Source organism: Ammospiza nelsoni, chromosome Z, assembly GCF_027579445.1.
Source record: "Ammospiza nelsoni isolate bAmmNel1 chromosome Z, bAmmNel1.pri, whole genome shotgun sequence".
Taxonomy (NCBI): domain Eukaryota; kingdom Metazoa; phylum Chordata; class Aves; order Passeriformes; family Passerellidae; genus Ammospiza; species Ammospiza nelsoni.
In genome coordinates this window covers 70,533,299-70,546,708 of record NC_080669.1, presented here as the reverse complement: position 1 = coordinate 70,546,708, position 13,410 = coordinate 70,533,299, and the positions used below count along the sequence as shown (strand labels likewise).

The 13,410-nt window shown below is 37.7% G+C and overlaps 1 protein-coding gene across 2 annotated transcripts in view; it reads left to right on the top strand.

Moving 5' to 3' along the window:
* SKIC3 (SKI3 subunit of superkiller complex) overlaps positions 1 to 13,410 on the top strand; it is a 50,757-nt gene that overhangs the window by 20,259 nt on the left and 17,088 nt on the right. For both annotated transcript variants that reach the window (XM_059492446.1, XM_059492447.1), the window contains 14 exons: positions 738 to 840; positions 1,590 to 1,766; positions 2,615 to 2,759; positions 2,891 to 2,969; positions 3,085 to 3,146; positions 3,268 to 3,324; positions 4,435 to 4,503; positions 5,409 to 5,483; positions 6,110 to 6,251; positions 7,453 to 7,546; positions 8,119 to 8,196; positions 9,495 to 9,619; positions 11,263 to 11,386; positions 12,789 to 13,007. In XM_059492446.1, the coding sequence (XP_059348429.1) occupies positions 738 to 840; positions 1,590 to 1,766; positions 2,615 to 2,759; positions 2,891 to 2,969; positions 3,085 to 3,146; positions 3,268 to 3,324; positions 4,435 to 4,503; positions 5,409 to 5,483; positions 6,110 to 6,251; positions 7,453 to 7,546; positions 8,119 to 8,196; positions 9,495 to 9,619; positions 11,263 to 11,386; positions 12,789 to 13,007 (1,549 nt within the window). The remainder of the gene's footprint in view (positions 1 to 737; positions 841 to 1,589; positions 1,767 to 2,614; positions 2,760 to 2,890; positions 2,970 to 3,084; positions 3,147 to 3,267; positions 3,325 to 4,434; positions 4,504 to 5,408; positions 5,484 to 6,109; positions 6,252 to 7,452; positions 7,547 to 8,118; positions 8,197 to 9,494; positions 9,620 to 11,262; positions 11,387 to 12,788; positions 13,008 to 13,410) is intronic.

The window sequence follows — 13,410 nt, the reverse complement described above, 5'->3', positions numbered from 1 at the left end:
GATAAGGATGTGGTATGGAATATCCCTCTGATCAGTTTAGGTCAGCTGTCCTGGCTATGTCTCCTCTCAGGATTCTGACTAATCCTAATGCTGAAGGAGCGAATTTTGTATAGACTGCCTGGATGCTGTTCCAAACACTGTTCAGCAGCCAAAACACTGGTTCCTTATCAGCACCTTTCCAGTTACCAGTACATAGCACAGCACTATAAGGGTTCCTACGGGACAAGTTAACTCCATCTCAGCCAGATTCAATACACCATATGAAGTAAATTCATATATAAATAGAATTAAATAATGCTGGCTTCAGGTTTTCTTCATTGAAGACTTTCCTTTTTGCCTACCCTGTCCTTCTTTATTCCTTTTGTTTCTCAGGATTGATTTTTTCACGCATGTAAACTGCAAATTGGTGTATTTGTCAAAGGTGTAACAATGCAGATTTCTCAGATTTACTTAATATTTGAAGATAAATGCAAAGTTTAAATGCTATTTTTTAACTAATGAATTGGGTTTATTTTAATAGCCAAATGATCCTACAGTTCACACTTCACAAGATAGATGAAAAGCAGTCTTTGTTGGGAGCATTGTAGGTGTTTTGATTTTGTTACAGTGTATGCAGGGTATAGACTTTTGCACAAGGCAGAAATGCTGACCTGGCTTCCAGGCTCCTTCCCCACTGCACTTTTAATCATATCATAAAAGCATTTATTTTCACAGAGAATATTTTCTCTTACTTTCAGGACTTGGTGAGTGTTATCTCATGCTGGCAAGATCAGCCCTTGATAACTATTTCGATAGGAAGGCTGTGGATTACATAGAGCAGGCCCTTGCATATTTTACAAGGTTGGTACGAAACGTTCACTTTCTTAATTTCTGCTGTGATTGTGGGTTGACAGGCAGAAAAAGAAGAGTTAAATTTTTAAATTTATTTAAAAATAAGAGTTTGAAAATTTTCAGTTAGACTGAATCAAATGGACTAGAACTTCTAATCTAGAAGTAAGAATGTGTTTATTAAAAATGGTTTGAGTAATAGATTCTAAACATAGGCTGCTTAAATGAATGGCAATTACAGAGTTTTATGTTTTTCTTTTCAAATATAGAGAGTCATTTGAAAATGTGTGAAGTGACACAGAGTTCTCTTGTGTAGTCCTGCTGATATATGGATCTGGGAGGAGTGTATTCCTACAAAAATAATGGATAAGAGGAAAATTATTCCTTCCTTCTCTCAGTCTTTTTGTTTTGAATTTCATACAAGATGTGCTAAATTAAACCTTGGAATAACTGCTGTTAGAGGAGAAAGTCCATCAAGTTTCTGCAGATGAGTAGTGTCTTTTAATATGACAAATGCAAGAGTGCATGTAGTCAGCTGACATGTTGGGGTGTTTTTTGTTTGGTTGCTTTTTATTGTTATTTCTTTTCAAATTTTGATCTTTTAGACTTGTAACTTGAATAGGAAGAAACTGAATTAAATCAAACACCTTACTGATTAATTGCATTTGAGGTTGTGCTGCTATTCAAAGTGGCACTTTTATTCAGAAAAGGATGTTGAAGTATCTGAGTAGGTGTTACATGTGTTTTCTTAATAATTGTAGGGCAGTAAAGCACCGTCCTGATGTATCTTGCCTCTGGAAACTGTTAGGAGATACCTGTACTATTGTACATGTTATTTCACCAGCCAAAGTGAATGTTCAAGTGCTAGGATCCCTTCTGAGTAAAAATGCGACCAAACAGGTGCTGACGAAAAATGAGCTTCTCATACTGGGAGGAAGGTAATATTCTTTTATTGTTAAGAGCTTCTCTGCTGTTTAAGACTCCGTAGAGTCTCAAATATTCTAGACTATTTAATTTGTAGAAAATGGAAGACATGCTGATCTGTTGATACCTGCATATTGGGTAAATGGATTCTCATGATTCTTCCAAATTACACTACTTATTTCAGGATATGTTTCCTGTATTGCCACAGTGCTGTCAGCAGCTGCTCTTCTCCTTTCTGTCTCCAGGTGCATGACTACATTCTCCCTGCTGTTCCACAAATCACATCTGTTTAAATGCAGTGGTTGGGGTATTTGCTGACTAATTCTCCCAGGACAATGGAAGTCTAAGATAATACTTCCAGCTTTCTGTCTGTGCCTCTTTCTTGTAAAAAATTTCTTGTGACAAATTTGCTGTTCTGTGACTCCCTCTAAAATTTTTTCAGCTGGATCTGTAAGGCAGGAAATTCATCTGCTTGGTGAATCTTAACCATGATCTGTAAAGTCCAGTATTTCCTAGGAGAAGCCTGAGGAACTGTAAAAATGATTGATGTTTGTTTTAAGTAAACGCATGCATAATGTAACTGACAGAGCTTTGATTTAATACACACCTACATAACCACACCTGTGGCTTCATTAGTGGTGAGCACTACAGATTACCCTTAGACCAGATTCAGAAACACAATAAGTGTCTGAATGAAAATATATTAGTTGGGTTTTTTTGTTTTAAGTTCTTGTCTGGTTTTGTTTGTATTTATGTATGTTTACTTCGTTTAGGTTTCTAAGCACTCTTTTGAAGCTTTGTCAGCTTTCTGCTCTTCGTGCAGAGACTCGGAATAATGATTCTATGATTCATGTTTCTGTAGGTGTTATGGCAGAGCTTTAAAACTGATGTCTTTGCCGAGCATATGGTGTGATCTTGGAATAAATTATTATCGCCAAGCGGAGCACCTCACAGCAGTGGGCACTGACATGAATGAGATCAGTGAACTGTTAGAGAAGTCTTTGCAGGTATTGCCTGTATTTCCTAGTACATTTTTTAAACTGGTGTTCATGCTTCTCTGCATATTCTCTTGAATAAGTGCATAAAGTCATAATTTTGCTCTCCTAATCATTATAATCCACATTTCATTTTCTTCCAGTGTCTCAAAAAAGCTGTGAGACTTGACAGCAAAAATCATCTTTATTGGAATGCACTTGGTGTAGTTGCTTCTTGTAGTGGTAAGTCTTCAGTGACAGCCCTAGATCTCTAACATCCTAAATTAGAAGGAGGCTTGACTAATGGTGTTTTGAAATTCAGTTACATCTAGGTCTCCATTTTTTTTTCTTCCCCCAGCTATTGGGAATTATGCTCTTGCACAACATTCGTTCATCAAATCTGTTCAAGCTGAGCAAATTGTAAGTGCTGTAGGCAGCTGCCATCTGTTTCAAGTGGGCATTTAAGACATTTCCCCTGATGCACTGCTATTTCTGAGGAGTGTAATAATATATTGGTTTTAACTTTATTTGTTTTGTTTAGAATGTTGTTGCCTGGACCAACTTGGGGGTTTTATATCTGGCAACTGGAAACATTGAGGTAATCTATTTCCCATCCTCAAGTATAGTTTTCCTTTCTGGTTTTTTTTTAAGGGTGTATATATGGGAATGGGAGTGTCAGTTTCAAATGTCCCTTTGAAATTCAAAAAATATACATCCTTCAAAAGAAATTAGATTGGCACTTGAGAAATGCAGATAAATTAAAAATTTGTTCTGGAGGGTTAAGATTAGGTGAATTGTGAACTTCTGCTGAATTGACAAAACTGCTTTCCAACAGCTGGAATGAAAACTTAATGGAAGGACAGAGAAGTGGTTAGTCAAATCAAGGCATGCCAGGTTTGGCCAAGAACTTCTAGTTGTAGGTCATGGACTGAACTCCCAGTGTTTGAGTTCCCATAGATACCTACTTTCTGCTCATCAGCAAATGTATGATTTACTGTAACACTCTAATTTTCAGAGTTTCTCTGGAGAAAAATTTGAGTGCATATTAAGTGAAGTCTGGAGCTCTCATGCAGTTAAAGTGCATCCTGTCCTATTTGCTCGTTGAAATTACAGAAATCTTGTTTGTTTGGAAATGTGATGGTCAAAATTATTTTTAAGAAAAATAGCTTGATAGTACAGACTGCTTACTGCTAACACTGCTAATGCTAAGACTTGGTTCCCCTTGTGCCAAATTGAGGGAGGAACTCTTAAGCATGTATAGGCCATAGGGAAATGACTTGTGGATGATAATCAGTTTTATCCTTTTGAAAATACATTTGTATTATAAAAAAGTGAATTTTCAAAACTGGATCTTCCAAGAGTCAGATTTTTAAATTGTTCCAATTTTAAATTGTTTATTTAGCTTCTGAATTCTCTAGCTGGGAAGGAAGCATATTTAGAAGGGAGGGCAACTTTGATATTGTGAAGTTTTCTAATTTTTTTTTTTGTTTTCTAATTTTTTTTTTTGTTGTTTTCTTTAAGACTAAACTGGTTTATTTCTCTGGGCAATGCGTTGTTCTCTGTGGAACAGAAGGTGTTTTTAGTAGTGACCTAATTCAGTCCATTAAGTCTCTTCTAATACTATTGCATGTTAATACTTGTGTGTAGTCAGAAGTGCTCTGTTACCATACCAGGCAGTTCAACAGCAGTGTTTTATTTGGTTCTACAGCAAGCTCATGAAGCCTTCAAGGTAGCCCAGTCTCTGGAACCTTCTTACCTCTTGTGTTGGATTGGACAGGTATGATGAAAAATTATGAAACTGCACACAAAAAACATTTGTTGAAGAACCTTAACTTCAGCCTAGTAACGGGCACTAATTCATGCTCCTAAAAATTGTGTTTATGAGTGCTTCTACTTCCTTTGTTTCCATAGTGGTAATACAATGGAAGCTACTGTGTTCATCAGACACACTCATATGGTGTTTTTCTGGCCGATATTGTGAGTTCTCTAACAAGCTATTAACCAAACAATCACTATGCTCTGAGGCTTTTTATAGACAGCTATCCACAAAGCACTGTCTTTATAAGGTGATAGTTATTTCAGCTTCAGCTGTACCAGTAGTTCATTAAATGGCACAACCCAACTCTCATCTCAGTTCCCCCTTTCTAATGCCACTGTCAGAATAAGTAAGCTTCTAATGTACCTGGGACAAAGCATTTTTTTCTGGGAAGTCCCTTCCTCCCCTGCCACTGATAGCTCACATGCTCCTTCTGATATCTAGGTTATTTGTGAATAGTTGAGATACTTGTGGCTTTTATGATTGTTATAGGTGAATTTCATAATGCCATGCTGCTCACCTGCTAATGATATCTAATTGAAAACTGGATTCTAGAAAAGAACTAGCACCGTCACATGTTGAAATTCAGCTCTTGTCAGATGTTGTTATAAATTGTTCTAATACATGCAAGTCTTTGTTCTGAAGATAGAGTTAGCAGCCAAAGTTTAAATTACTGATACAGTGGAGACTGCTTGTGTTTCTCCTGAGTTAATTTTGGTTTTAAAACCAATCTTGCTTGTAGGCTATGAGAAAAAAGTGTGTTCATGTTGAATGTTTTAGATATGCCTGACATAATATGGGCTAAGGTTTTTGTCATTGTCATAATTTTTAAGTACATGATCACAGCAGCTCTTGCTTCTCTCTAGGCTCTTATTGCAGAGACTGTAGGCAGCTATGATACCATGGATCTCTTCAGGCACACAACTGAACTCAGTATGCATGTAAGTGTAACAGTTGTATTGTTCTGAAGTTTTTGTACATCCAGTCTCTCTACTTAGGAGATTATTTTTTTTAAATAGGCGTGTCTTGAGTTTTGAAACTGCTACAGTCATGTTTCAAATGAGATTGTATGGCTTCCATGTTGTTGCTGACTTATGCTGATATTGTATAGCAGGCAGTTACTTTATAAAATTTTTTAGTCCCAAGGGTTCAAGAAATCAGCTCTTTAAGTCATGAAAAAACATTCTCCATGTTCCACAGAATTGGACATAGATCAAAGGCATAAAATATTTCTGGAGAGAGCAAGGATACTGCCAGGACCCTGTGTTCCAAAAAAAGTGGAGGATTTAGTCTTTCATAGCTTTTTTTTTTTTTTGCCTATTGTGTATACAGTCATGCAGCACATTATATGAAAATGTAAGGATTTGCTTTGCTCAGATGGCAAGTTAAAAGTATATGTGGAGGGATTCAATTTGGTGTGTTCTTCTGTTTAACACTGATGCAGATTTATAGCCAAAACTCTGTCCTAAAACAAAGAATTAGTATTATTATAATCTGCAATTATTTTGCTGTATCTTGAGTGGGTTTAATGATTCCTGTTTTGGGGGGTGTCTCTTTGTTTCTTGAGACTGAGGGAGCAAAAGGCTATGCCCACTGGGTATGTTCAACGCTGCAGGATGAAGCCAACAGAAACACTGAACTGTATCTGTATAATATTGTTCAAATGAATGCTATACCAGCAGCCCAAGTGGTCTTGAGCAAATATACAGGTAGGTAATTTAAATACCTCTCTAACCTGTCACACCTAACATGCATTCAGAAAGAATAAATACACCTGCACTAGTTCTAAACAAGAGAGGTCTGGCTGAGGTGGTGAGAGGCTTTTTAGCTTAAACTAACTGAAACAGGGTAAGCAGACCACACAGCGATGAAATGGATGTGAGTTCTGTTCTGCTTACTCCTTCTAGTTGTTTCAAATACCAACGAAAATAGGGACCAGAGCCTTGCATGCTTCTCATAGGGTGTTTGCTCTCAGACTCCCTTTGCATGTGTCTGTATGTGCAGGTGAAAATAAGTGCCAGGTCCTCTGCCTCTGTGATGTGAAGCTTGGTGCACAGGATTGTTCCTGTGTGCTGTGTAACTCAATATTCACAAGCATATGATTTTGGTAACCTTCAGCAGGTGATGGACTCTGGTTTTGTGCATGATTCCAAACCAGCCTCCCCATTGGATATGTCTAGCCTGGAAAGCAGGTAGAGGAAATGCAGATTTTCATTAGTCTGCAAGTATTCCTGTAAAGAAATCATTTGAGTAATCTGTTGCTGACTTTTGAGAGCTAGAAAATATAGCTCACAGTAAATGAGACGTGAATGTGAGACTGTTATTTCTTTGTGCCTTGTTCTTAAGGGGACTCTGGAGAGCCTTCCTTCCTCTTCTGGGGAGAAAAGTTACCAGTCTGAGATGAGTTGACAGCTGACAAATTTGTGCCTTAGCAATTACTTAAAAATTACTAATCTTGGAAGGGACCATAATGGTCATCTGGTCTTACCTCCCTGCTCGAGCAGGGGTGTCCTACAGCACATTGTACAGAATTGTTTCAGAATGTATTAAGAATAAAACATAAGATTCTACTGGTATTTTACTAGAGTCAATGCAAGATGAATACTTTCCCATTTCATTAAAAAAAATCTGCCTGCTGAAAAACTTAAAATATATTGAGTGCATTATGCATTAGTGTTACATCATAACATTTTAAACATTTTTCAGCCACTCTGATGTCATATTTTGGGTTGTCTGTCTCTTCTGTATTTGCCTGCAAGCCGGTCAAAATTATTCTCTTGACCAGCTGACAGAAGCATTTGGCAAAGTGTTCAGCGCATGTACTGTAGCTTCAATGTAGCAATGTTTTTGTAATGCTTTTTCACAGCTTACTGATCTTGTTTTCCTACATTGTCAATTCTGACTTTCTAGAAAGAAATCCAGATGATGCTTCTGCTTTCACAATGTTTGGGTTTTTGAATGAGTATCTGGATCTAAAACAGCAGGCAGCCTATGCCTATGAGAGGTAAACTGTACACCCTTGGAAAGCTCAGAGAAGCTCCTTTTCCATGAACCAGCTGAAAAACCTAAGGGTTTTTCTTTTCCTTAGATAAACTTTACTTTCTCTGTTCAACAGTATATTTGAACTAAGTGTTTATAGGGTGGATGTGTGGAGGTTCCTATATCAAATTTGGAAAGGCAGAACACAGAAAAGTAAAGATGTCCTAAGACTTGTATATCTTACCATTACATTAACTAATTCACTGTGTGTGATTTAAATGAAATTGAAGGAGAAAGCAAGCTTGGTTTTAGCTTTATTCTCTATCCCACTCTAATTAATGGAGATGGTTGACCTTTGGGTTTGTTTTGGGGGTTTTTTTCTTCTCTCTTCTTTTCAAAGAGGGGAAGGTGGCAAATGAAAGTATTTGGTGAACATGTGTGTTGATGCATTAAAACAGTAAAATAGGCTCTGTTTATGTTTAATTAGCATAGAAAAGCTTTTGTATAAACCAGTTATCCATTTTGCTCTGAAAACTGTGCTCAAAATATGCACCTTGTAGTCACATGATAAGTAACATTCATTGTGGTTAATTTTAGGGCAGCTTCACTGCTGAAAAACTCAGAGGATACTGAGAAATACAATACAGCAATGCAAAACTATGGCAGGTCACTCTGGTAAGTGTCTGACTTTCTGAGCCCCTAACTTCAGCTTTGGAGGTAGTGAATGCAGCAGTGCAAAATATGGTGAGGCTTAAGGTGAAAGATGGTTGCTAAAAATCATCTATTAAACATTATTCCTAATTGGAGACAGGTTTGACTGAACTTTGTATTTGCCCCAGAAATGGGTAGTGTAATAAAAAAAAATCATATTGTAAGGAATTGCTGTATGTCTTCACAGGCTGTAGTGTATCAGTGATTCCCTTATCCTTTGCTTGGTACTAACATGTCATAGTGTAGTCTGTTATATTGTCTGCACAATAAGCTGTGGGATTTTTTTAAATGGTTTTTTTACAATCTTGACCCTTGAGCTGTGTAATAGGCTTAGTCTGAATAAAATTGCTGCTTCGAGGTTTGTTCAAAAGCCCTTCTATCTAGCCTTTGAATTTATATTGACTTTTACAACCTGAAGCATGTGAGGCTGGGGTGTTGTGTACCTGTGTGTGGTCTTTCTGCTGATGAATCTCTTTACTGTAGTCCTACTCAGAATTCTAAGTTCCTTTCTGCTTTCTGGTTCTGAGGGAATGCAGGACTTAGGTATGTAGACTTTCAAATTTGTCATTGATATGAGATAGCTCAAGGTCTACTAATTAAATATTTGTCAGCTCCCTGGGGAAACCTCATATGTTTTTGTATGTGACACTGAAACTTGTAACCTGTGACAAAGTGATAATTCATTAACTTCAGGGAAGGTTTTAGAACCAACTCTTTAGACTCCTGAAATCTCACATCCAAGCTGTATGTCTGTTAGTTCATATGTGCAACTTACACAAGATCAAATCTCTAGTAACTGATAAGTAGTTCTAATAAATACAATCCTCAATTATTCTTTTCATAGTGGTCTTAGAACAAGAATGCTGTAATCTTTCTGTGTGTGCATTTTCCTGTCTGTGTGCATGATTTGCTTTTTTCCAAACAAATTCTTGATTTGCATTTTGCATGTTTCTCCTTTGCTGTTTTCTCCCCCTGCACTGTGATGATCATTAAGTCATTTGCCTTATATACAGCTGTCATGCAGATATGGAGGACTTCTTCCTATAGTTGTTCTTCATGCAACAGATAGCTGGAGAGAGTAACTGCTATACCAGGCAAAGGGTGGGGATTACTGCACATTCTTGTCCTAATACTGCTCTTTTCTAGGTGTCTCTTTAAAACTGCTGTGGAATAGAGGGCACTGGTCCTCAAGGACAGTTTGTCTGAATTATAACAGCTGTTTCTGCATCCTTCCCACCAGTGACTGGGTGTTTTTTTTGCAGTGCTCTTGGGCGGTGTGATGAGGCCATTGAAGTTTATACATCAATACCCCTAACAGAGTTTGATGGCATTGTGGGGCTAGCATTAGCTTACTTCAAGAAAGGACTCTTAGAAGAAAGTATCAAAGGTAAAATTCAGAGCATTATGGAACACTTCTTTTGCGGTTAATCTTAACAAAATTCGTTGTCTAACCAACCTAGCTGACATTCAGTATTTTGCTCTTTTGGTCCTATTGTGTAAGTATAAATGCCACAACTATTTTAATACCTTGAGTACTATGTGCAGGTTTGGACACCACAATAAAATAAAGACATTAGGCTGTCCAAGAGCATCCAGAGGAGGGCTATAAAGATGGTGAAGGGTCTAGAGAGGAAGTCTTATGAGGAGCAGCTGAGGTCCCTTGATTTGTTTGGCCTGGAGGAAACTAAGAGGAGACTTCATTATGGTCTTCATCCTCACGAGGAAGTGAAGGGGAAAGTACTGATCTCTTTGTTCTCACGACCATTGACAGGACTCTAGGAAATGGCCTGAAGCTGAGTCAGGGGAGGTTTGGGTTGAATATCAGGAAAAGATTTTTCACCCAGAGAGTGGTTGAGTACTTCAACAGGCTCCCAAGGGAAGTCATCACAGTACCAATGTTTTCTTCAGATCAAGAACCTTTGGACAATGCTCTAGGCACATGATGTGATTCTTCAAGTGTCCTGCACAGTTGTACTTCGTGATGTGGATGGGTCCCTTCCAACTCAGCCTATTCTATAATTCTGTGAAAATCTATTAGTCCTAGTATCGCTCAAATGTAGTAAGGAAAAATAAATTTCTTCAAGTGTGGGATTCTTGTCCATTAAGCTGTTTTTCTCTGAGCCTCCCTTGTTCTCAAATTAAATTGTTTTTCTGGAAGAATCAATTGTAGTGTAGAGTAGAAAAGACATAGGTGATGTCATCAATATAAGTGTCTCAAAAGCAGGTGTCAAGAGGCTGGTGGCAAGGCATGGTGGACATGAACAGGGCAAGGCATGGTGGACATCATCTAAAATACAGATTCCACCTCAACATGAGGAAGAACTTTTTACACTGAGGATGGCTCTAAAATAGGCTACACAGTGAGGTTGTGGAGTTTCTCCCCTCTGGAGACATTCAAAACCCACCTGCAAGGTCCTGTGTCACCTTCTGTAGGTGGCCCTGCTGTGGTAGAGGTGTTGATCTCTAGAGGTCCTTTCCAGCCCTAATTATTCAATGATTCTCTCATAGGAGATAATTGTGGTGTTGAAAGCACTTTAGCTTTAGTGGTAAATATAATTGTACTGTCATGTTGCACACTTCTGAGATGTGGAACTTCATGAAAAGGTATATGCAACAATCAGTGTAGAAGTGCTCACAAAGGAACAGTCAGCTCAGTGTTTTAAATAATTTTATTTTGTATTTGGAATGAGTGTGCCCATCTGAACTACTGTTTCGTAAATGAACTGTCACAGGGTTCATTTTTACCATGTTCTAGCAGGAATTTTCTGAATGTCCCAATGCTGCTTTTCATTTCTGTTTCTACTTGCTATGTGTTAAACAACTCCCAGGCTCTAAAGAGTAAATCTGGTGTTTCCAAACATAGTTACTTCCAAAGTCTTAGTCAATTTACTTTTATCTTCTGCTTATGATTTGAGTTGGGAAAATACAGTGAACCTGAACCTAAAGTAGTCTCTCTGTTGTAATATCGTGCTATCCTAAAGGCTGTACAAATGTTGTGTTTTTTCTTCTCTCTCAATTAATTTTTACCAGCCTATGAAAAAGCGTTGTCTGTTGCTGAGTCTGAAAAAGATAAAGCACATATCCTGACTGCCTTGGCAATAATAGAATATAAACTGAACAAAGTGGATGCTGCAAAGACACTACTGTTTAAATGGTGAGTAGAGGGAATAATCAGAATGTGATATTTTATTGTTTTTGTGGGAACTCAGGTGGATATTTTCTTTGTGTATTGCAGCATAGAAGTGGAAATGGATGCAGTTTACTTATTCATGTGATACATCTGGTTTTATGGTCTGTTGCTTCCACTTTCTTAAAGGAGTTTTGAGTGGAAGGGCTGAGCAGTTTGGATGTCCAACATCCCTGAAGTTTTAAAAACTTTATCTTTTAAGATAATAGTACTTTGTAGTTGTTGTAAGCACTATTTTTGCTCATTGTTTTTGCTCATTAGCTGTAAGAACTCTGAATGACCAGTGAAAATAGTTTAAGCAGTCAAAAATCTCAGAAATGATTGTGTTCCCAGCAACATAGACCAGGACAGCCCTGTACCTTTCCCATGAAAAGAAACAGATCTTTACTAGTTGTGCAATTAAGTGGTGAATGCCTGTTATTTTTCAAATCTGTGGAAGCCAAATCACCTGTGCATCATTGTTAGGCTCCTAGCAGCTAGAAATTAAGTTACCATCTCACCTCCCAGGAGCAGCTCTCTGTCAGCAGAGAACTCTAGTAGTGGCAGTGCAGCGCCCATCAGCAGATTCCTGAAGTTACTAACACAGAGAAGGTCTATTACCTTTCCTGGCCGTGGTTAGTTGGCTAGGAAACTGGTATTTCCTACATCTTATAAATCACTGCAGGCCTCTAGTTTTGTCAAAAACATGAACAATGAGAGTTTTTAATGACATTATATGTTTGTGTTTGAAAAGAAAAGGTAGTGAATGGCTTAGGAAAGAAATATCACAATGAATACATCTAGACTTGAATTGATAACCTATAATCTGTGCTACAAACAGATTTTGGTGGATAATAGGAACAAAAATCATGCATTCTGGTGCAGTAGATAAATGTTTCTCTTGACTGGAATTTGTGCTAGATGACTTGAAGTGCCCAAGTAGGACCTTGAACATGAAGCTCCTTTTCTCATTTCTCATAACCAGCTTAGCACAGAGATTCTTAACAGTGGGTATGTCTGGATAACCAGTATCATAGAATACCATTTCCTACTTGTCAAAGGGTCCTTTTGCTGGCTGTTCAAGTTCAATTAACAGCTTTTTTCTTTTCTTGCTAGGGACTGAAAACAAAACATAGAATCAGAAGCTTACATTCTTGTCTTTTTTTGAAGGCAAAAGTAATCATTAAGAGCTTGATTAGGTGCCTGTAACCTGGCCTTCAAGGATATAGATTTAGCCTGATCCAGGATCCCACAGAGAGTATTAATTCTGTATACCTTTCATGATACATAGGTGCAAGAGGACTCAAATGTAACGAGCACTCTCATGTTATCAGGAAGCTTAGTTTGTGCTCCAAAATGGTTGTCTCTTTCCCTCTCTTTGATTCAACAGCTCATTAAAGGAACCTAGTACGGAAAGTCTGAAGGCTTTGTGCACATTGGGATTGGTAAAGCAGGATGCAACACTTGCAACAGCAGCTCTAAAAGAATTACTGAAGCATGAAAAAGGAAATGATGGTATTTATGAGAGGTGTCTCATTGCATCTGCTGTTTATGCATTACAAGGTAGAAATGTGGCAATCCAGAGGGAAGTCTCCAAAGCAATACACAGGTATATAGTTCGTCTTGCTTTAAATTGCCATGTAAATGTATTGCTTTGATTTCATTGAAGAGTAAGCAAACCTGTTTCTTTGATTTTGAATAAAAATTCATTTTCAAAGATGAAGTCCTCACCTATGGTTGTACCTTTAGCTGGCAAGTTTGCTTTCTTATTTATGGAATCAGCAGAAGTTTCATAGCTCATTCAGTGTTTTCTGATTTTGTTTGGGGGACTTTTCTGATAGGTAGGTTAGTTTACTCTTCTGTGAAAGAATTTTTCATCCTGTGTAGCATAACCTTCAGCCTAGAAAAGTCCCATGGGTTTTTATTTAATATTTAGCATTCTTTGAAGCTGTTTCTTCCATTAGCTAAGTGTCTGTGTTTAAATTTGATTTGATTAGCCTTAGCATTCTGAG